The 25,688-nt window shown below is 38.1% G+C and overlaps 1 protein-coding gene across 4 annotated transcripts in view; it reads right to left on the reverse strand.

Annotated features, from left to right (window-relative positions):
- The window catches only part of CDH8 (cadherin 8), a 214,493-nt gene that overhangs the window by 98,533 nt on the left and 90,272 nt on the right, over nucleotides 1–25,688 (reverse strand). For all 4 annotated transcript variants that reach the window (XM_081963431.1, XM_081963430.1, XM_081963428.1 and 1 more), the window contains one exon: nucleotides 6,914–7,033. In XM_081963431.1, coding sequence (XP_081819557.1) covers nucleotides 6,914–7,033 — 120 coding nt within the window. The remainder of the gene's footprint in view (nucleotides 1–6,913; nucleotides 7,034–25,688) is intronic.

Raw genomic sequence — 25,688 nt, forward strand, 5'->3', positions numbered from 1 at the left:
AGTCTTTTAAGGTTTATAGGTTAACTCCAGGTTTACCCGGAGATGTCCACTTCTGAAAATTGGACAGCTACAATCTAAAGTACTCTGTTTAATAAACCAACTTCCTCATTATGCACCAGTTTTATGTTTGGATTGCTCTCATGGTATATAGTCTCAATTGCCCACCTGTGCAACCACACAGCACTTAATGGATTTCCTCAGATGTTACTAAGGGCATTGCTGGAAGTTAAGAAGATTACAAAGATGACCTTGTAAACATTTGTGTGTGGGGGGGTTAACCTAAATAAAATGTAACACAACAGAAACCAGTTCAGTCTCTCAGGTCATCCCTGCTGGTACAAAGACGTTACTAGGTTATGTGTGGGAAGAGGGAAACAGTTTTCAATAGAGGTTCAGGAGCCCATAAAGACATTTACATCCAAATTAGTTCAATTGATAGCATAAAGTCTGTTTTCAATTAGTGTTCTCATCTTGTTTCCTGAAGAGTGAACAGATTTGGTATCATGACACTCACATTATTCATCCAAATTATGAGCTGGGTTTGCCTGAGATAAGTTTCTTACAAGTTTCTATAACACACATTAAAATCTGGGCCATATGGATACCATCAAGCCAATTTAGATCTCCCTGATAAGAGTTGTGCTGTATTAGATGAAAAGCCAATAGTGTCAATCGCTTTGATCGCAATTCTGATTGATCAGATTTTGATCAGGATAACAACCTGCCTCTTTAGGTTATCTAATAATCGTTTACATAATTTACTAATAAGAAAGTTTTGATAAAAATCATAAAAGGAACTATTGTTGTTCCATTCATCTAACATCCTATTTAAAAACAACAACAACAACCTAGGACAGTAGACATTCTCACAATGTTGCTATGGAGTTACAGTTATGTTGAGTAACTTCACCAAATCCAATTTAATGTGCTGAATGTAAGAAGATGTCTTCAGATGAAATCGGCAGTTTGGTGGGGTTATGCACAGGGTTACACAAATTAACCAAACCAAAAATCTGATTCCATATGAATTTATTCAACTGTCCAATTGATGATTCAAGTTTGATTTGACTGGAGTCACAGAGAGAATTTGAATCAAAGCTATATAAATCCATATCCATATCAATTGATATCTATTAATCTATCCTTCTACAGTGCACACAAGTTGAGCCACAGGTAAACTTAGCTTTCATATATATTTTCTACTCTTAGCATAGGAAATAAGAACAAGAACTCCTGTTCAACGCATACCCCAAACTGTGTAAAATGTTACAAATAGAGAAACAAGAGAGACAAATGCTTTGAAAGGCACCAGAAACATTAAATACAAAACCACCCAACATGGATTAACTCCACAGCTAATTAAGTGGCAGACAACATTTGAGGAAGTCACAGTTTTTAATCCAGTAACTAATGGCACTTTCAGGATCTAGCCCATCAATGGGTCTTAAGAAGCTTGTGGATAAAGCTGGTATTATAACCATTAGAACCATGTGCTACAAGGAGATTAAGGAATTATTAGTTCTGGATCTGAACTAATATTCATTGGCAAATCTCTTTAGGAAATGAAATGGAAAGCTTTCATTTTGGGGGGAAAGCTATCCTTCTACAGTGCAAACAACTTGAGCCACAGGTAAACTTTCATTTTACGCTGTTCATTTGAGAATGAAAGGGATAGCTCCTGGTTGAGCCCTGATGCTTCAGCTAAGCATGCAGAAAACCCCAAATTCAGTGCCTGACATATCCAGTTAAAAAGCTTACATTTAGCGCATGGTGAAAGTAGCTGCACTTGGCATGAAACTCTAAAGAACTTTGCCTGAGAAAGATAGACAACCTGACCAGGAGATGCATACAATTCATTTTTTTTTAATCAGCTTATATTTTTTTAGGATGTTGGGATGATTTATGCAACATGAGTAAATTCTTAACATTTAAATCATATTCGTAATAGGCCAATTTCTAGGCTATTTTTTGTCGGTTGGTTGGTTTTTAAACAAGAGAAATATGATGCTGTAAATTGTTGTCATGTTTTCGGGTTTCAATTTGGAGGACTCCCAGTTTTGAAGAAGACCTCATGTTACATTCCATCACTATGGCTTAGATAGATATCAAAGTAATGAGAGTCTGGTGTGAGACACCTTATTGATGACTGTATCCACATATGATAATGAATAAAATATTTCTAAGTACATTTATTCCATTGTTCCTTAGTTACCAACAGTGATGGGAGTTTGCCTATCAAGATAAGGTGGACAGGTTGCTTTCATGGCGTGGAGACAATAACTTGGTCCTTAACACCAATGAGACCAAGGAGTTTATAGTGGACTATAGAAGGAGTAGATAAGACATCCAGCCCTTGCTTATCAATGCAGATTGAGTGGAGCAAGTGGCCAGTTTTACATTTGTGGGTGTTATCATAAAAGAGGCAACTCACATTGCAGCATCAGTCAAAAGGGCCCAGCAGAGATTATATTACCTGAGACTTCTCAGGAAACAACAACTGAATGAAAACAGCTGGTGACCTTCTACCACTGCACCTTATAGAGTAGGAAGGGAGGAAAACAGCCTCCTCACAGCTGTTTCCATATCAGTTTGATATTTTCTTCCATAAATGGCCACATAATAATCTTTTTTAAAAAAAAATAAATTGGGGTATATTGCTCCAAACATTTTCAGGAAATGTTTGGGAAATAGCAGGAAGGAAGAGACAACAATCATCAAATTAGGTCAGGATTGTACAACTCTAGGATCAAATAATCAGGAAAAAAAAAGAATAGGAGGGATGGACAAAGAGAAGAGGAGAGAGACATATATCTCTGGACAGAGACACAGAAGAAGAGAAAAAGAGACAAAGGATAAGATAAATGCATATCTCTGGGGTCACAGAAAAAGAACGAATAGCAAAAAAGATATAAGAAATTAAGGACGAAACAGCTACATGTCTCCAGAATGACAATGAAGGCCACAGAAAGAGAACACAATGATCCAACAGGTCATGACTTTCTAGTATGTGTATGTTTATACATTCAGGGACGTGTTTCTAGTATGTGTATGTTTATACATTCAGGGACGTGGTGGCTCAGTGGCTAAGACGCTGAGCTTGTTGATCAGAAAGGTCGGCAGTTGGGCGGTTGGAATCCCTAGGACTGGATAATGGAGTGAGCTCCCATTACTTGTTCTAGCATCTGCCAACTTAGCAGTTTGAAAGCATGTAAAAATGCAAGTAGAAAAATAGGAACCATCTTTGGTGGGAAGGTAACAGTGTTCCGTGCACCTTTGCCACTTAGTCATGCCAGCCACATGACCATGGAGACGTCTTTGGACAGTGCTGGCTCTTTGAGGGAGAAGAGCACCGCCCCCTAGAGTTGGGAATGACTAGCACATATGTGCCAGGGAATGTTTATACATATGCGAGAAGATGTTTATAGGTATGGTATCGAGATTAAAGCACCTGACTAGAAACTGGGAGACTGTGACTTCCAGAATCGTCTTGGCTCAAATTCAGCTGCGTGATCTTGGAATTGAAGGCACTAATGTGGTAAATCTGCCCCCTATCTGCACTTCTCAGGAAGGAACAAGAATTTTTTTCCTCAGCGTATCTTTCTTTGTGATTTAAGTACAGTCAGTTAGGATAGAGTTCACCAGAGAAGTTTTTCTATAGTAAAAGAAAGGAGGATACATATTCATCTCAGCCACTAGTTAAGTGTAAGAATACGCACTCCTCTCATGTGCTTTTCTTTCAAATACTTCTCTCTGGAAAATGAAAATAATAATAGCAAATTCTCTTTCACTGAATATGTTTTTGGTTTTTTCCTGCAAAAACCTTAAGGAGACTTTCTCTTTGCAAACAACTACTTTGTCACTCAGATCTGTAGTGTGCCCACCATTGCCGAATATTCTCTGTATTTATTTCACCTCTGGTGAACATGCATATTATAAAATCTGCAACACTACTTTCTCAGAGAGGCAGTGAGAACTCGGTATCATTTGTATGTTTTATGCATGGAAGTCTCTGAAAAGTTTAACATTCAGAGTGCCACAAACTGCTGGAAACTTTACCCCTCTTTGATCAGTTACTTCTGGCTCTCCAGCAAATGCATTTAAATGCATGTAAATAAAAACACTCAGGGTGCATATCATTTATTCTCATGCTTATTGCTGAGAAGTATGTATGTATGTATGTATGTACACACAACTAGCTGATAACCCGGCATTCCCTGGGTATTTATTTATTTATAGGGGGGAAATGTCTGGACAAAACATAATTTCTAATGTTGGATTTCCCCACTTAACAGAGGGAGCCCCCTTGTGGAGTACTGTGAAGCCGTTACCACGGCAACTCCGCTGTGATGTACGGTAGAAGCCATTTTACAGCAGTACAGTAGAAGCCATTTGAAGGCACAACAGGCTGTATCGTAACAGAACACACACCCCGAGGGGTATTAGGGGTGTCTTACTCCCACAGTAATTGTTTTCAGAGAGTAAATCATTTATGTAAATAAATTACTCAATAAGTAAGTAAGTAAATAAGTAAATAAATAAATAAATTCTCTAATACCAGCAGGAGACTGAATTTTATGTCAAAAATTGTCTTCCAAACAAGATTGACATACATTGTATGTATTATGTTTTGAGTAGTCACAGCTTCCAATTCAACAATTTTATTCATCGGGGAGGAAAAAAGTCCCTCTTATTTCTTGCAGTTTTAAGTATCTGTGAATTCATCTGAAATTTAATGAGGGCATTTATATGGAAGGAAGGAAGGAAGGAAGGAAGGAAGGAAGGAAGGAAAGAAGGAAGGAAGGAAGGAAGGAAGGAAGGAAGGAAGGAAGGCCTAAGTATAAAATACGAAGAAATAAATGAACTTTAGCAACACACACACACACACAAACACACACACACGCAAGAAGCCATAAAATAAATCATAATGCCTGATCCATTCAAAAGAAGAGCAGAAGACATAACATTGTACAGCACACCGAAGAACAATTTGAATCCAAACAATATTTGCACATTTAACTCCTCCTGTGTATTTAAAACCTCCTCTTCCTCAATTGAAACCTTAAAATCCAGAGATAGAAAACAAAATGATTCTGACTTAATTCCCTGAACTTTAAGGACAGATTGCAATGTTACTTGCATGCTCTCACATGATGAAAATGGTAATCTTCAGGTTTTCTTGTTCTGCTTTAAGGATAAACTATGCAAAGATAGGGCACTTTTATCTTAAAAAATCAAGCATATATTTCACTCATCCCTTATCTATTGTCCTTCTCAGCCAAATCTAGAATCTAAACATGTGAAGCTGCATTTTCCCCTCATTCGGTACTATGGAATCTCCTCCCTTCCCTCCTGCTTCCTGTTAGTTCTTCTTCTCCCTTTGATTTTATAGCCTTCAGGCGAGGTCTTTAACTTTTTTCAAGACCTTGTTTGCTAAAAATGGCACATGAACCTGCTTTGAACCATGTTATTGTGGTTCATTCAAGCCTAATGTATAACCTAAGCCCTGAAGGCTACACACTCCTTCCCAGAGTCTTGAGGGAACTCCCATGGATCTCCGCAATTGTTACCAAATAGTAAATACGAATGTGAGAGAAATACACAAGGAGTCCTTATCCCAAAGAGTCTAGAGCCATGTTAGCGAACGTATGGAACGCGTGCTGGAAGAGGCACGTGGGGCCATCCCATGTGGGATGCACAGCCTCGCTAGCTCCCCTTCTGCGTTCCTGCGCCCATATGCGTGCTGGCCAGCTGGCCTTCACATGCATGGGAACACCAAAACCAAGAAGAGCAGCATTCCATCGCATATGCGTGGACTGGCACCCAAACCTCTGGGTTTCTGGCACACGCATGCATGAGGGTCAGTTGTTCGTCAGGCATGCACACGCGCCAGAAACTGGAAGTTTGGGTGCCGGCATGTGCATGCACAATGGAACGCTGCTCTTCCGGGTTTGGGCACTCCCGTGAAGGGCAGCAAGGCCGCGCATTCCAGGCAGGATGGTTTCACATGCCGTTTCTACCACGAAGGTCAGTACACGGGGATGTAAAAGGTTAGCCTTCACTGTTTTAGAGTCTACTCTGACGGATTCTCCAAAGCTAGGAGGAAAACATATTTCATGACCCTCCTTGAGAAGACAGATTTAGAATAAGAATATTGATTAAAATATTGGAGTAAAACTGGGCATATTCAGATGCTCAGCCACAAACTTAAGCCAGACTTTAAAACTGAATTACAACAGAAAGTCCATAAGTGGGGAAAATCTTGAACCGTGCCTTAAGATCTTTACTAGGCTATAAATGAAACCAATTACTAAAAAAAAAAAAAAAAAGATAAATTTATCATTCCAAACTGGAGATGTCAGAGATTAAAAACATGGGTCTCTTAGGTGCAAAACACATATATCTTCTCAGTATCCTTTTCTTGTCTAAATCTATGTGTAAGTTAGTAAATTGGATTATTTTTGTAATCACAAGCAGTAACATAAGAATGCCGTAAATTTCAATAAAATAATACTCTGCGTACACAACTTTTTTGCCTCCATAAAAGTACAACGGAGGTTTTATGACTGTAAAAAAAAAAAATGTGTTCACAAACCAGACCAAAATGATTTCCTGCTCTTCATAAAGCAGACTAGTTAAATACAATGAGCTGTTTGCTTGTTTTCCACTTACCACCTTAGTTGCCTCAACAAAATTTATAAATGTCCTTCTTTCATTTTAATGTCTCTACTTTGCCAGTCCTTTGGGTGGAAGAGTGAGAAATGACTCACCTATTTATGCTCTACAAATTGACTAATGTCAGCAGCCATCCACCTACACATTCTGTTTAAATGCAGGGCACAAAACAGCATCGGGGTAGCATTTTTTCCCCCCTCGTGTTACATTGGAAAGTTAGCTGACATTCCAAATCACTTACCTGTGTGTGGCTCAACGGAAAAATAAGGTTGTCCTTCCAAAATACTGTAGACCAGCTTCGCACTATTTCCGTAAACAGGGTCATCTGCATCGGTAGCTGTCACTTTAGTAACGTAAGTACCTAAGGACAGAAAAGAAACAATATTGGATTTTGGCTCTGAAATATGTGCCTGCCAAATATCAGTGACTTTATAACTTTGAATGGTCACTAAACAAAAGGGAGTTGTAAGTTGAGGACTACCTGGAATCAAGGAAGCGAAATAGAAATCATTGAACAGAATGAAACCATCCGTGTTTAGAGACAACAAGCCTCTCATTACAAATGAAGAAAACAGTGGAATCTTTCAGCAAGACAAAGATCTGAGATGTACTTTCAAACGAGCCAAGAAAACTAGGAAAGCATGAGAAAGGCTTGGGGATGGTCTACAAACTCTCCAGATTTGAATATCTCAAACATGCACAGTCTGTAAAGTTATGTAGGAATCATAGGTGGGTATTCAGCAGGTTCTGTCCAGTTCTGGAGAACCGGTAGGGGAAATTTTGATTAGTTTGGAGAACCAGTAAATACCACCTCTGCCTGGCCCCACCCCCATCTATTCTCTGACTCCCGAGTCCCAGCTGATCGGGAGGAAATGGGGATTTTGCAGTAACCTTCCTCTGGAGTGGGGAGGGAATGGAGATTTTACAGTATCCTTCCCCTGCCATGCCAACCAAGCCACGCCCACCAAGCCATGACACACCCAAAAAGCCACGCCCACAGAACCTGTAATTTTTTTTTTGAATCCCGCCACTGGTAAGAATGTTTCTAATCTGGAAGTATGCTTCAAGAAAGGAGAGAGGAAGGGGGAATCCAAATTAGAAAAAAAATATTTAAGTCAGCTACGGGAAATGTTTTGAAGTCATTGTTTCTGTCAAAGGAAGAGTTGTAAAGAACTCCCAAATTAGTAAAGGAGAATCTAGTTTGTGGTTTTCTTTCATGTTGTCTTTGAAAATAGATTTAACTCATGTTGGGCAAAATAAAGAAAGAAACTAATCAGCTCATGAAAGTAGAAACAGATAAACCCACACAGGTACCTCCCAAGCCTTTAGAAGCTCAAATATGAATATAATTCTTCCAGTAATCATACTAACAGAATAAGAAAGTAGGATGACCATTTACCTGGAAGATAAATATCTATTTTTCATATCATACCCGTACAGTCCTGTACATAGTAAATATTGCATTAATCTTGTTTTAGTGGTGGTAGATTCAGTAGTAAGAGGTTCATCCTTCTGCACTGATGCAAGCATTCATTGATTTAATTAGATTTATTAGGCTGCACACAATAGCATTGTTTTATCTCAAGGAGATCTTTTGCACTGAGCAATAACACACACTTGCGTGATGCTTCCATTAGAATTGTCAAGACAGGGGTGAACTGCCTTGATACAGGGCAGGGGTGTCAAACTGGATTTCTTTGAGGGCTGGATCAGCATTGTAGTTCTCCTCCGTGGGGTGGTGGCTGGTGGTGGTGGAAGGAGCGGGCGAGGGGTGGGGGGAGCAGAACGGATGCCTCCTGCAGCCCTCTGCCAGCCAGAAACAGGCCAGGTGTCTCCATTTTTACCCGAATATTTGGGCAGTTTTGACCCATTTTTGGCCCAGTTTTCGGCTGTTTTTCAGCCCATTTTCAGCCTGTTTTGGGCCCATTTGTGATCTGTTTTGACCTGTTTTGGGTGTAATTTTTCAGTCCATTTTGGGCCCATTTTTCAGTCCATTTTGGGCCCATTTTTCAGCCCAGTTTTGGCCGGCAGAATGCCGCAGGAGGACATGGAGGGTGAAAACGAGGCGCGAGGGGCTGCATGCATCCTGTTTTAGCTGCCAGAGGCACCGCAGGCCTGTCCCGTCTTACTCCCAGGCCAGTCCTGCAGGCCAGATTTAAGCACCCTGCAGGCCGGAAGTGGCCCACGGGCCTTGAGTTTGATACCCCTGATCAAGGAGCTTCCCTTTGCAAAAAGTGGTTTCCGCACATGTGATATGTGAGTCCAGAAACCAGATTTGACAGGCAAAGCAAAGCACAGCATTCACTTTGCTCTGCCAATTAGAAGCTGTGTGTTGTGACACTTTTCAAAAGAGCTCAGAAATCTGCTTTAATCAAAGTGAAGTGTCCCTTTGAGGCTTTCTGCAGCCCTAATATTTATGTGCCATCCTTTGGTTTTTGTTTTTGTTTTGTTTTTCAATCCACTGCACATACAACACTGAGTATCTGTATCCTAAAATGTTAATTCAACAATATAAATACAATATTTTAAAGCCACACTCCCTTCCGCATTCAAAGGGCTAATCTGAAAAAAAAATGCATCAAAATTTTAAAAGCAGACTGTAATCACCATTTCCAGCTCCGCAGAGCACATTGAACAGTTTGGGAATTAAAATTAGAAATCCTTTTGCATCAGTTCATCGAGCCATATAATATAGATAAAATCCAAAAAAGTTTTCTTCTGAAGATATAAAGAATTTTGAGAGACGAAGCATCAACCAGGGCAGATTTAGAGCAGCAGAAATCTATGTGGATCTCTATAAATCTAGGCAGATCCAAAATTGATGGTGCTCAAAAAGCAGAACAAAACCTGAATTGCTTTTATTAGGTATAGTATCAGGAAAAAAAGTATGTATTTAATATTACATGTCTTGACAGCAGTGAGCATTATTTTCATACAATATTTGAAAAATGAAGTTATAATGCCAGGTGAAGAAATAGTCAAGAAGATATTAGATTGTGCAGAAATGGATACGCTGACTGACATTGAAAATTAAACAGAAAGAGGATGTAGGACATTATCAAACATGGGATTTATTTTACCAATGGTTGGAAAAAAGGAGTGGAGATTAAGAATGTAATTTGTATTGTTAAGCAAATTAAATACCCAGACAGCATGATGTTTATTAAGCACTAAGAAATGTATTTAATAGGAAATCAATAAAAGGGAAAAAGAAAAAAGGAAAAGCAGGACAAAATGAAAGAGCCCCTAACACAACCAAGATAGTAAGTAAGTTACCAAGCAAATACATCTGCTGGAATATTATAATTATTTTTTTGTTTCTACTGAGATCCACTTTACGATTGAAAATGATAGCATCTAAAATAGGGATCTTGGAACATTGGTTACTTTGTTTTGGGGAAGGCAATCTCTGTTTTGGATCTAATTCTGAAGTGGCCAAATGGCAATCATCACCATGATATCTTGATTTTTGATAATATCTCAAGGTGAACCTCAAACCATACAACACAATGCAATAAATATTAAAGCTTAAGTTATGATCGAAGAAATGAAGCTCTACTCTAACTTTAAATGAAGAAAGTATAATAAGCCATTCACAAAGACAACAGATGATTAAAGAAAACCCATTCCAATCAATCGTGTATTAAGAACAGAATAAAATGCAATGAACTCCCTCTTTCCCCACTCCAAGTAAATATTAGAACCTGCAACAGATAACTATTGGTAAATCTGATAGCCAAATCTTTAAAAAAAGGCAAATCACAATGAAATGAGAATGGATTGGACATTCCAAAAGCCAAATGTATTTAAAAGAAATGCAGTTTCAAATAAACACCTTTCAGGTAAAAATGTCTAAAACTGGTAATGTGGCATATTAAAAATCCCAATAGTGTATAGAAATTATATCAATTAAAAAACCTGAACCAAACTAATTACTAGCACAAAAATTAATGATAGCAAAAACAGAAAATACAATCAGATATTATTGTAAATAATAACAACAACAACACTGAAAGAATATCCGAAGCCCAAGGTTATCCTTTGTCTCCGCATCTCGGCACCTGACTGGGACTAGATGGGTGGAAATGCCAGTGTGGCAGAGGAAGATTGGACCATGTGATGGACTTGTGGGTGTGGAGGAAAGCTTTGCCTTGAACTCTGATTTAATTCTGGATGATATTTGGAACGCTGACACTTGGATGTTTGGAAATTGTTTGATATTTACGATGGCTGTGTCCCAGGGTCATGTGTCCCTCTGACAAGCAATGTCCACGGGGGAGCCAGATTCACTTAAGAACTATGTTACTTACTTAACAACTGCTATGATTCACTTAACAACTAGGGCAAGAAAGATCATATAATGGGGCAAAAGTCACTTAACAACTGTCTCACTCTGCAACAGAAATTTTGGGGGGAACTGTGGTCGTAAATCGAGGATTACCTGTGCACGAGAAAAACTTATTGAAAACCAGAGGAAGCAAACTGAAGAAGAGAGAAGAAGTCAAGGCAAAGCATTACATGGCGAGGACACAAATAAGATAGCTGGATAAGCAGATAATAACGAGACCTAACAGCAGCAAATTTGAATGAAGAGAAAACGGAGATAATTCTGGTTGCACAAGACCAAGCCTTAAGAACAAATGCATAAAAAGCCAGAATAACAACAGCAAGAAAAGGCCACCTCTGTAAAGAAGCTGAATAAAAACTGGACCAAATAGTTAGCTGTTGCAAGAAGATTGCACAGACTGACTGCAGACAATAGCATGACAAAGTAGCATCAATGGTGTATTGGAAGATCTGCAATAAATATTGTTTGTTGGGCACCTACCAGCCCAGGCAATGAGGAACACTTAAACAAGAAAGTAGCTTTGGGTTGTTGCCCAGCTTCAAGAGACTTAGGACTGACCTCCTCCTCTAAGTTACATGGAATATTGTATGCCCAAGACAAAGCCATCTCAGGAGATTCTTATATTATAGTAGAATGCAATAAATTAATTGACTTCAACCTTTCACATGTCATCTGGTTGTTTATGCCTGATATCCTTTGCCTGAAAGCAAGAACTGATGGGACCATTAAAGATATAAAGTAGTAGAAAATTAAGAAGCTTTGAGCCTTTAGAATTCAAACAGATAATTCCACACAATACCCCAGACTTAAAAATTGTTGACAAGAAATACAAAAAAAGGTTTGGATAGTGGGCATTGCAGTGTCTCAATACAGGAGAATAGAAATGAAATAAAAATTAGAGGAAAAATTCAATATACAAAGATTTGCAAATAATAGTAGAACAACAGCAATTAAAGAAAGCAAAGGTAGTGCCAGGAGCAATAGGCAGCTTGAGTGCAATTACAAAACATCTGGCGAACCATTTGAACACTATCGGCATTGACAAAATCACCATCAGTCAATTACAAATTGCAGCTGTACTTGGAATGGCTTGCATCCTGCAACAATACCTTTAAATATCTTAATATTTAATTGGAATTAAATGGTAATATCTGCCTATCCCAGATCATTGGAAACGACTTGATAGGTGGATAAAAATGCCAAATCCAGTCTAAGCAACAGGCTCACTGTGCAACTGATCATAATCATAATTGGAAAATGGGAAGGAAGGAAGGAAGGAAGGAAGGAAGGAAGGAAGGAAGGAAGGAAGGAAGGAAGGAAGGAAGGAAGATTACAGAGTAAGCTTTCTAGATGTAGCCAGATTCTTCAAGGCAGAAGACTACGGTCATATTCTCCATCTCCTTAGCAATTCAGAAATCTGGAACTACAAAAGCATCAAAAAAGCTCTTAGAAGCTTGGATAGCATCTTCAGAGGGTGAAGCTCATTACAGATACAAGATGTCAATCAATTGGTTTTCTATTGTGGTCCAGATCACATTGTAAAATGACTGAGAAATACAGCCAGGTGGAACTACTCCATTGATTTTTGCTGGCCTTCTTATTGCTCCTTGACTTTTTTCTGTAGTGAATCAAGTCCTATTAATTAATCATCCCTCCTTCCCCATTCAGTTTGAATCTATCTACTTTAGCTGGACTGTTCTGGGAAAGGTCTGATAACAGCTACATCCCCTGAGTATTCTAGTTCCAGCCTTGTCATCAATTAAACCAAAATCCACCTCTTTAGATGTATAGATATCAACTTCCAAAATTCCCTAACCAACATGACCATTGAAATCCAGACATGTGAAATATACTTCGAATGGCAAAAGAGTTAAACCAGTGGTTTTCAACCTGTGGTCTCGGCACAATATCCTCACAGGATACATATGGCTGTGACGGCTTGAAGAAATGTTATGATTTAAATCTTGAGTTAAGTCTTGGCACGTAGATTCTCTTTGGCTTCAAGGTGCTCACTAAGAAAGGATTTTTTGAAATGACCATCAGATTGTTAGTATTTCTTATAGTATTATGAACACACTCTGATGCAAAGGAGTTAGATGTTCTACTCCACCTCCCCACCTGAAAAGAATTATGTTCCAACTGCCGCTTGGGCATGGCCATGGTAAAGGTTCCCCTCACACATATGTACTAGTCATTCCCGACTATAGGGGGCATGCTCATCTCCGTTTCAAAGCCAAAGGGCCAGCACTGTCCAAAAACATCTCCGAGCCATGTGGCTGGCATGACTAAATGCCGAAGGCACACAGAATGCTGTTACATTCCCACCAAAGGTGGTTCCTATTTTCCTACTTGCATTTTTACATGCTTTTGACCTGCTAGGTTGGCAGAAGCTGGGACAAGTAGCGGGAGCTCACTCTGTTACATGGTGCTAGGATTTGAACTGCTGAACTGCCAACCTTTCTGATCAACTAGCTCAGCATCTGAGCCATTGAGCCACTATATATATGACACAGGGACTCTCTGTTGTGCTTTGGAACTATCAAATTATTCCTCATTTAACATAAGATATCTTGTACATTTCACTGAGAAGCCAATTGATCCACGCTTCTTGGATTAAGAGACAGAATGTAATTCAGCCAAGACAGAACAGCTTTCAAAGATATAATTCAGCCAAAAAAAGAGGGAGATTTTTCTTCAGAAAGTCTCAGTTTAAAATGGTGCATTTTAGAACAAGGTGAAATTGTATGCATTGCAAAAGGGCTGAACCATGCATGAATATATAGCATAGGTTGCAACACATTTTTTTTCTATTCATAAAATGGCTGGAGCTCTACATTTTCAGTGGAAAAAATACAGGGACAAATAATGTCATTTTATTTTAGAACAGTTACATTACTTGAAGTATCTTTTTAATACTTTGTAGAATGCACAGCTACCTATCAGAATTAAGTGGACTACCAAGCATTTGGGAAATAATCATATCAAAGGGGTACAAAACTCTAGATGAATAATATAATATATTATATTCCATTTAAGGTTTTTGCAGGAACGGATATCAAAGAACTTGGCAGTAGTTCAGCTGCTATATAGAAAACCAATGGTTTGAACCTGGTATATTTTCTTTCTCTCATTCCCAGGTACAACAGCTTGAGGTAGCTATAGCCAGATTCTGAATATCATTTATTTTCTCTTCAATCACTTCACTTCACTCAGCTTCTTTTACTTTGCATTGTTAAGAGAGTTCTTTCTTAAAAAAATAAAATAAAATCCTTTTCTTTAGCTTTTCCAGGTCACTCTTTTGATTTTGATTGCAGAAAAAGCTAAATCAATCAAATTGGACTCAATTCTCCCAGGTTTGCTACCCATATATCGTTTACATCTATCGATTAGAAAAGCAGTGATGACATTGCTTAGCATGTCATAAAAACAATTATCAATAAGAACTAAGTTGGTGGACAGAAGCTAATATGTGTTCCTAGGCACCACAAACTTTGACACGAGTCCCAGTGCTTACTCCTAAACAGACACGTTTAACATCTCTCATTAGGATTTGGCTTCTCCACGGGGATTCAGCGCCATTTCCAGGAATAAAATTCAGTTTTGCACTTCCAAGTCAGCCATTCCAGCTCCAGAATTGGCACAGTAAACCCAGTTGCCACAGGAACTGTCTAACTGAAATCAAATAATACTAAAAAGCTCATCTAAGTCCATTGGAAGCTTTACAAAGTAGCTAGCCAGAAAATTTCTGGATGCATAACGTAGGAGTATATAAGTGATTTCAGATTGCAATTGTGCTTCCCCAAATATAAGATAGGGTCTTATTTTCTCTTCACCCCCTGAAATAAGCGCTTGGCCTTATTTTTGGGGAGGTCTTATAAAGTTTGAAGTGCAGGAAGCCCCTTAGCTACGGCCAGCAGCTGACGAATCGGCTGATCCAGAGAGAGCCGGAAGTCCTGTCTCTATTTCTGGCACATTCTTGACAGCCCTAGCGTCACTGGGCCTGCCACTCTTTTTGCAGCCGCCACTAAGAGAAAGGGCGCGGGAGCTAGGATTTGCGGGACCAGCCTCCGCGAGGCCATTCCGCATGGATGGCAGGTGAATTTGTGAAATGTTTCCCCCTTCTCCCCCACGAAATGGCAGGGACCGGCTGTGAATGTGTTTAAATATTTTAGGGGAGGGCTTATTTTAGCTCATGCGCTCAAAAGCCCGATTCAGCTTATTATCTGGGGAGGTCTTACTTTCAGGGAAACAGGATGTGTGTGTGTGTGTGTGTGTGTGTGTGTGTGTGTGTGTATAATATATATATATATATATATATATATATATATATATATATATATATATATATATATATATATATATATATATATATATATATATATATATAGTATATATATATATATATATATAGTATATGTGTATGTGTATAAATATAAATATAATATATAATCATGTGTGTGTGTATGTGTGTGTGTTTGTGTGTATTGTGTCACAAGCCCTGGTATGCCCAAATATGGGAGGGAGCATACTGCTTTCCTTTTCTGTCTTTCGGCTCACCCTAGGAGCCATCCAGGCAGAAAGCCATTTTTTATGTTGCCTTTCTTACATTTGTGTTGCATTTGTGCTGATAAATAAATAAAGAGAGACTAGTATAGATCTATTTCAAGCTATTTAGCTCTCATCAGCTAACCATACCCTAGCCATATATAATGATTTCTCTACATAGTTATATTTTAAATATGTTATATCAGGAATCCCAATCCCCAGTCTTTGGCATGCCAGAAACTGGGCTGCACAAGCAAAGCAAAGCAAAGCCCCACGTGGGGATGCAGCCAGCCCCCTCCGGTCCGTGGAGAACCCTCTCTCCACGGAAGTAGTCCCTGGAGCCATAAAGGTTGGGTGCCATTTTGTTATATGATCTATCTTAGCGGTTGCTGAAGAAGCCCCACTTCATTCAGCATTTCCCTGTCTGAATCTCACGCCTGAAATTTTTCTCCTCTCTTAGTTTTTCTTTTTTATGTTGAATGTAAATGTGTCACTTTTCATAGCCCATATTACTTTTCAGCACCTAAAGGTTAAAGTATCCATTTATTTGTTCCATCAAGCATCACTTATTTTATATAAGTCTGTCCATCTAATAAGCACACAGCCAGTCTATGTTCATCACCAACACCTGCAACTGGTAAATCTAGAAGGCTGGAAGATTTAATATTCACTGCATGATTTTATACTCTTGTATAATGTTGAAACTCCTTACACATTCTGGAACCAAATCTTTATGTGCTAAGATATAAGGAAGAGAGTCCCTTTCTTGTTTAATCGTGTAATCCACCTCACGTCCCTCTGCAGTTTGTTTTTTTTATTCACAGACTGTGTTCAGATGGAGATCTGTTGCTATAATTAATACATATTAAACTTTAATAAATCTCACACAATGGAGTGCCTCTTCCACAATTGAAACTGGGACTTTAAAGATTGGTTTGTATTGCAAGCCAGAGTAATCTAATTTGTCTGCTGCATTAAAACATACTAGAGTAGACTAACAGTAGCCCTTTCACCTTCCCACAGAGCCTCAAGCCATCTCGTTGTTTAGCAATCTCTCCCCAACCAGAACATCTCCTGAATTCTCAGGGACAGCCATAAGTTCACAAGCTGGAAAGTCCCCAGAGTGAAGATTGCAAGGAAGAAAGCGTTGAATGAAGCACAGCTAAGAATGGCACGCACCTATGTTGCATAAACCAAACATAAACCATAAACTAAACTGAGAGTCTATTTTGGCCTAGTGGTTAAGGCATCAGGCCAGAAATCAGGAGACAAGGAATTCAAGTCCCATCTGAGCCATAAAAGCCAGCTGGGTGACTTTTGGGTAAATCACTCTTAGACTAACCCACTGCACAGGGTTATTGTTCTGGGGGAAATAGGAGGAGGAATGTGTGCTGATATGTTTGCCATTTTGAGTTATTTCTTAAAAAAAATAATGCAGGTGGGATACAAAATAAATAAATAAAATAAAAATCCACACTTCTATGTAAAACTGGAAGCTCTGATCCAGCATCCTCCCCTTCTATTACTCTTGCTAAGGATGCTATTTAATATCATTTATAATATACTTCATCACTATATGGACCATTTATCATATGTAAAGAGCTGGCAGGTACTGAGATACTTTTGAGATTCAGCATAGTATTTGACAGTGTTCAGCCCTGTTGTATAATGGATAATGAAATAGGTTTATTATCTGTATGCATATGTATATGCATATGTAATGTAAGGTAAAGGTAAAAGTTCCCCTTGCACATATGTGCTAGTCGTTCCCGACTCTAGGGGGCAGTGCTCATCTCCATTTCAAAGCCGAAGAGCCAGCACTGTCCGAAGATGTCTCCGTGGTCATGTAGCCTACATGACTAAATGCCAAAGGGACACAGAATGCTATTACCTTCCCACCAGAAGTGGTTCCTATTTTTCTACTTGCATTTTTTACATGCTTTCACACTGCTAGGTTGGCAGAAGCTCGGACAAGTAACAGAAGCTCACTCCGTAAGGCAGCACTAGGGATTCAAACCGCTGAACTGCAGACCTTCTGGTTGACAAGGTCAGCAACTTAGCCACTGAGCCACCATGCCCCTATGTATATGTATGTATATAATACAGTATATGTACTTTTACTTATTACTTTATTATAATTACTTATAACTTACATGCTTATAGTTTTATTTATGTATAGGTATACATTATAATTTTACTGATTACTTATAATAATTAGTTATTATAATTTACTTTTAAGTAACTCTAACTTCTAAGTTATAATAGTTACTTGTGATTTTTATTCAGGCGATAAAGCAGGAAAAATAATTCATGGGTTGGTTTTAAATGTTAATTAAAAATAAAATAAAGCCCATCCATAAAATCTACCCGTCCAATAAAGCCTTTATTTTTTTTTTTAAAAAAATATTCATTTATTTTGCAAATGCTGGAGTTCGAAATGTTGACTCATTTTCCAGATTTATTTCCAACCCAATATCTCAACATATTCCATGCTATGTAGGATTGGATTACTGATTAATGTTACTCCCTTTTCCTTTCTTTTCATTTTAAAGAATAGCATATCAGAATGCGGGAGGGGGGGGATAGTGATTAAAAGGACACAAAAATAGCATAGAAGCACAAATTATCATGTGAGTTGACACTTAAAGGGAAGTCCTCAAATCTGCCCTAGAGATACAAGTTGCACCAGGATTCTACTGAAAGCATAAAGACCGATAAATGCTCTTTATGATCGCTTCACTTAACTCTTCTGGCCTACTCTATAGGTCAACGACTCTATCAAAGCATGTTACCAGGATCTTTGTTCAGATGACCTCGAAATAAGCACAATTTATACAGGGCATATGCAATTTTGAATTAATTGTGTGAAAACTACCACGGACAGATGTTGTTGACAAGACTGGCGAGAAGTGTTGGCTGTTAAAAAAAATAATGACAATAATACAATCAAATCAGTCAGTCCTGTTTCATCCAGATGAATGAAAAGCTGAGATGTGTTACTGTGTGTGTGTGTGTGTCTGTGTGTGTTTGTGTGTGTGTGTCTGGGAGACAGTGTGTATGGATGTGTACTGTTTATCTGCTTAACTCAGGCTATTTTCTGAGCTTAGCTTTCTTCTCCCATTGTCACCATAACTCAAGTAAGCCATTCTGCATTTGAGACACCACTATTTTAAAGGAAGAGGCTGCTATTATCTAAATTGCACTTGATGTTGCTTATAAGAATGCAATATGTTTTATAAAAGACAACTGCAATAATGTCTGAATTATTATTTTTTTTCCTTTCAGCCACACAATTAATGCTCTTTTATTCAATATTATCACATTTGGGATAAATATATACAGAACTTTTAGCACATTATTTTTAACCGCCTGATGAATCTGTGCTAATCACACAATAAGTGCAGACTTCAAAGAAGAGGAAGGTATATTAATTAATAACTTGTAATATGATTTAGATGTTAACCTTAATTCACCATTTTATTCTGTTTCATGCTGAGATTTTACTTTGAAATCCCTTTTTTATTTTATTTCACACCAGGGACAGAGGGTTAATGGAAAACTCATCCATATCATCCTGTATAGAATCACCCAACTATTCTGCTCTGCTTTATTTTCCCTGAGTGCAAAATCATGCATTTACCCCCTAAAGCACAGCAAAATAACCCTTGCACAGAAGGTAAATTGATGGTGCTAAAAAAAAGACAATTTAAGATTATAAAGAACAGACAAAACAGCCAACCACCACCAAGAAATAATCCAACTAACATACACCTTTCATAATTGGGAATGTGTGCCAAAATTTGCAGCTATTAGCTACTTCAATTGGGGAATGAATAAACCTTGGAATGAAAAAAAAAATGAAAGAAAGAGAAAATATTCCACTATTGCCCAGGGTCCACAGCTAATTTTCATGATATTGGAAACTGTTGACAAGGTAGGGAAATATTGGTAGAGTGAAAAAGAAAAAACAAATATGAGAAAGAATTGAGCATCTGATGGAGCCTAAGCATATGCTTTTCTATTTCCTCAAAATGCCAGAAAAAATTAGACCAGGATAGATAGACAGATAGACATACAGAGAGAGAGAGAGAGAGAGAGAGAGAGAGAGAGAATAAGTAAGTGGGTGATCATATGGACACATAGATGATAGACAGATAGACAGCAGCCAGCCAGCCAGCCAGCCAGCCAAACAGACAGACAGAAGATGTGTGATCATATGGATACATACAGTAGATGATAGACAGACAGATATATGATAGATAGATAGATAGATAGATAGATAGATAGATAGATAGATGATAGATAGATAGATAGATGATAGATAGATAGATGATAGATGATAGATAGATGATAGATAGATAGATGATAGATGATAGATAGATAGATAGATAGATAGATAGATAGATAGATAGATAGATAGATAGATAGATAGATAGATAGATGATATATTAGATACAGATACACACAAAAATGTACAGTCTGGAAGGACTCAGGAATATATATGCATTGATTGTCTTCACTTCTGCCTGTAAATCTTTGACATTATTACTGCTTAAGAAAAAGGAGAGGAAGGGAAGGAGGAATGGAGGGAAGGAAGGGTTTCCAAAAACCATTTATGCTCATGAATATCTTGTTGAAACTCCTTTCAAAAGAGAGGAGTCTCAACCATTTTGAAGTAGAAGAAACAACATTCAACTGGCATTTTGTAAACATATCATGGATATCTTTATAAAATATCTACATTGGAGAATAAACAAATTTACTTGAACATCCCTTTTACTCAAGGGCAACCTGAACAGGATGTTTTTTGAGCATCTTCTTGAGTTTCCAAGAATTTCTCCATCATCACCACGTCACTTTAATTCTCTCTATACAACCCAGAGATGTGGGAATACTTGAACCATCATCTTCAATCCTAAGATTGGCTTTGAGACTTTTGTGGGCTGGTTTGCAAAATGTGACTTTGTTGTTTAAACATATGTTTGTGTTGGTATAGCTATGGGAGTGTATAGATAAACCTAACTTGGGGAGCAGGAGGAGAACGTTGAGTCTGAGAGCCTAATAACATGTTTCCCCCATATTAAGACTCAGCCACATTTTCTTCTAGGTCCCAAAATAAGCATCAGGACTTATTTTAGAGGGATGCCTTACCTGCTTACCTTAGGACCACCGCAGCCAGGCCTCCCATGCCCCAACACTTGGTGCGCTGCTGCCTGATTTTTCAGCCACTTGCAGCCACTCATAACCAGATGCTGCATAGCTTGTCGCGCAAGGCTGTGTGGTGTGTTGCGCCATTACGAGTGTGAGTGGCAGCACCTGTGTGATGAGCCATGTGGTGTCTGGCCAAGAGCAGCTAGAAATGGGCGAAGAAGTCAGGCAGCAGTGCGACAGGTATAGGGGCATGGGAAGCCTGGCTGCAGTGGTCCTGAGGTAAGCAGATGCAGGGCACATGGGACAGCTTTACCTCCCCACCCCTAGCTAGATTTTTATGTATGCACCAGATGGTGGGACAGAGTGGGTGGGGTCTTAACTAGGGCTTATTTGGGGGATAGGGCTTATATTAGGCACACACATAAAAATCCAGCTCAGGCTTATTTCGAACATAGGTCTTATTTTTGGGGAAACACGGTAGGGTTTGCCAAGGGTTATTCCTTTTGATATATAGCAAATATTCATTTTCTTATTGTACTTAGACATATACTAGTCCCATATATTTCTTGTTAAAATATATTAAAATCCTCTATAAAGTAAACATGTGTTTCTTCTGTAGTGTTCCATTCTTACTTTTTCTTAATGCAGAAGCCAGGGGACCAAATCTTCACATTACTCAGGAAGAAAAATGCACAAAAACACCTTGGAGGTGGAAAAGTATGGATGGCAACTTGCCACTGAATGTGAATATCAAGAGAGCGGGGAGGGAAACTCACATGCCCTAAAGGAATTTGCTCACAGCATTTGAAATATCCATGCCTTTATTTTCAATGAAGGAACAATTTTGTTGAAATATTGCAATGACTGAGAAATAAAATAAAGAAGGGGAAATATGTCCAGAGTATATAGCCTAAAAAAGGGCTATTTTAGATTCTACCTCTTTTTCTCCTCCCATAATTTAACTCTAGGAAAATATTTCCACATTATATCTCACAGCACATGGGCAGTTTTAACCACATTTCAGCTGAGAAAATGTGAGCAAGCTTTGAATCCAAAATTGCTGGGAATTCCTAGACACCTGGGACTCAGACAAATCAGCCATCAACAGCCACATTTACAAACCATTGAAAATGTTTATAGGGATTCTCAGTCATCCAGGTCATGGCTTCTCCAAAGGAGCTTTTCAAGAGGCAACTGGGCTTTCTCTGAAGAACTCAAGAAGGTTCTTGGATGAGGCGTGAAATGCCTTCAAGAAGAAACAAAGATAGCCCAGTTGCCTCTTTAAGAAAACCACTGAAAAGGAAAAAGTTAAAAAGCTAAGAAGGAAATGAAAAGACCAAATCATACCTTCTTCAGTACCTAACAGGGAGTAACACATGATAAACAATCAAGCAGAAAACTATATCCTAATGAAGGAAGTACCAAGGAGAAAACTATATCTCCACCAACATGGCAGGGCAACCTACTGTATATGAACAAGGAGAAAATCTCACACTCATCGGCACCGTGCTGATTTTACCTAGTTGGATAATGAAACATCTATTAATTATTGAAATTTTGCAAATAATATTCTTCCCTGATCAAAAAGGCTATTTTAAGGAACACTGTATTTTTAGTATCCCTTTACAAAACTAGGGTTTTTTTAGCTGGTAAAATAATAAACATATTCTCCTTAAATCATCAATGACAATAGGAAGAACAGGTAATGTTTATCTATAAAAGAGAACTAGAGAATATCTAATACTGAAGCCAACCCATTTCCTATTCTAGATCATGTAAGTTTTCTGTCCACAATAATATTTGCTTAGCTTCTCTCTCCTTTTTTTTATCATCTCATAGATAGCTGTTGTCATGGCAACTCAGTTCCTTAGACTAATGTTACTATAATCTTATAGAAACCTGTCTAAATTGTTGACATGCAAATTTTTTGAAACAACTCTAAGAAACATTCTACTCACTTCTAGTCCATTAAATATATATATATATATATATATATATATATATATATATATATATATATATATATATATATATATATATATATATATATATATATATATATATATATATATATATATATATATATATATATATATATATATATATATATATATATATATATATATATATATATATATATATATATATGATCTATGCAATGGTTTTATCCTTCCGATCAGAAATCATCATTCTGTTGTCTTTGTAAAAAAACATCCCAGCTGATTTTATGTGGTCCTCCTAAAACTAGCTTCAAAAAAGTTCCTTAAGCAAGCAATTCACATTTCTATCCAGGCGGCTTCATTTTATTTTGTTTTTTTTTCCTAGGAACTTAGAAGGAGCATAGAAGGAAAGAAAGGGAAGGGGGAAATGAGCTATCTCCAAAAGAAAGCCATGAAGAATTAAGAGAGAGAGGGAGAGAGAGAGAGAGAGAGAGAGAGAGAGAGAGAGAGGGAGGGAGAAAGAAAGGGAGGGAGAAATATTAGAGACAAAGTCTGTGTGGCATTGTTCATTCTGACTCCTTATTTAGAAGAAGCAGATTCTTGAAATAAAGGACTGTCCATCTCTAATGTAGAATACAGGTAGTCCTCCACTTAAGCCCAACATTTCCTTTGCTAAGGAAGACAATTGTTAAGTGAGCCCCCCCTTTCATGACCTTCCTTTAGACTGGATTTGGCATTTTCATCCATCAAAATCTCCCCAAGAACCTTGGCTATTCATTCTTCTTAGTATGATAAACAAATATGAGACAAATCATTGCAGTTCTAGAAAGTATAAAAGAAGCAAGAGACAAATAAGCAAAGTATTCAAACTGATGTTTAGAACGGGCAAAATTAGGCTGCCTTCTTCTGATTATTATTTGTTTAATATTGTGATTACAACAACCTATAAGATACAAAGGTACAAAGCCCTTTTGGCCTGACAGGTAAAGTATCTGTGAGTAACAACATCTAGTTTCCCCTAGTATTTCAGGGGGGGGGGGGAGGAATCCCAGGAACTCTCTTTGATGCATGCACATGTGAGACAAACCACTACTTCTCAATATGACACAACAGTGCCATCTAAAGCTTCTGGTAAATTAACCCCAAGCTGTCAGCCCTAAAGAAACCGAGTTCACTTTTTCTTTTCCAGAACAGCTTCTTTAAAATGATCCTTGGCATTGCTGATGAAAATTCAGCCACATCTTAATCATTCAATCAAAAGTGGTTAGAAAGGTGCATTGAACCAACTGATCCATGACATCAGAGACAGAAGATTTTGCTGCACTGACAAAGCAACATTCAGTCCATCAAAGGGTCTTCTATCAGTGTCTTCTGCATTCCCATGAAATGAGTGATCAGAAGCAGCAAGGTCTGCTTAACAGTTTCTATAGAGGAGGAGCAGATAATTTCTCTTCATCTCCTCCCGTATTGATAATAGGGGAAAAAAACATAGATCTGGCAACAGAGTGTTTTCGAGGACTTTTACCTCCCCTCAGGATTGTGCATTTCTTTTTTCTAGAATCAAATTCTCCAAACTAGAAGCAATTTGAGGTGTCACTAACATGGCACTCCAAATTACAACAGGCTTGTTTCAGAACCATGCAATCAAAATTGAGATACTTCTAGAAAATTTGAGTCTCTAAAAACAACAACCAAACCAGGGGTGGGTTCCTGCCAGTTCTAACTTCTTCTATAGAAGAGGTTCCACAAATCTACAATGTCATTTAGAACCGGTTCCAGCTCCCTCCCCCCGCCCGTCTGCACATCATCAAGATGAAGAGCGAGAGGAGAAATTCTGGGAGTTGAAGTCCACAAGTCTTAAAGCTGTCAAGTTTGAACACTCCTGGGTTTTTTTTTTCTAAAGGGCTAGGGGTGCAAGGGTCTTGTAACTTGACAGCTTTAAGACTTGCACACTTCAATGCCAGAGTTCCTGAGCCAACATGACTGGAGGAGTTGAAATCCACAAGTCTTAAAGCTGTGAAGTTTGAACAGCCCTGTGTTTTTTTTTCTAAAGGGTTAAGGGTGCAAGAGTCTTGTAACTTGACAGCTTTAAGACTTGCATGCTTCAAATGCCAGAATTTCTGAGCCAACATTTTGGTTACTAAGCAACAAGCGTTTTAAGTGAGTTTCACCACATTTTACAAGTTGGCCATGCCCACCCAGTCACATAGTTGGCAAGCCACTCCCACCCAGTCACATGGCTGGCAAGCCACTCCCACAAAGCAGGCCACACCTACAGAAGAGGTTCTAAAAAATTTTGAAACCCACCACTGAACCAAACCACCCAGAATGGTTTGGTCCTGGTGGACATTCAACATGGTCTCAGAGAAACCAAAATTCTTGTGGCATATTCCATTTTCGGATTCATTGATTCTGCACTTCCCTATTGGTAATAAATCTAAAAAGGAGGATTCCATATTATACTTCAATAAAATGGTACAATGTGCAGCAAAGATAGTTGATCTAGTTCTTACTTATCAGATTGAGCTCAGGGGTGGGGTCAAATGTATCATCACTCTTGAGTCTCTTTAAACCCACAAGAGACTTATGTCCAGCTCACCTTGAATTTCATTGATTCTTATCTACCATCAATTTGCTTTGACTGTTAGTAGTTCAGATTCTTCTAGGGAACATAAGCTTGTAATAAATCTTTACATTCATTTGAGCTACCTGGACGTCTGATTTTCCTGTGCTTGACAATACTACTTAAAATGTTACAAAGATATTAGATGATTCCATATCTTACAGTTGGATTTGCTTTGAATTTGAATGTTGTCACTTTAATGTTTTTCATTGCTAGAAGTCAGTGACTTTCATTCATGACACAGGCAACAGAAAATTAAATAAGATTCTACTCAGGTTTCTTAACTATTCAGTAATTTCATTTGCATTGCACACTTAATAATGATGATTAATCCATTTTGGGAAGAATTATGCATTGATTGAGTTCATATAATAAAGTAGATGGAGATGCAGTTGATTAATTATTATTT

This window comes from Natrix helvetica, assembly GCF_964273705.1.
Source record: "Natrix helvetica genome assembly, chromosome: 10".
In the NCBI taxonomy this organism is placed as follows: domain Eukaryota; kingdom Metazoa; phylum Chordata; class Lepidosauria; order Squamata; family Natricidae; genus Natrix; species Natrix helvetica.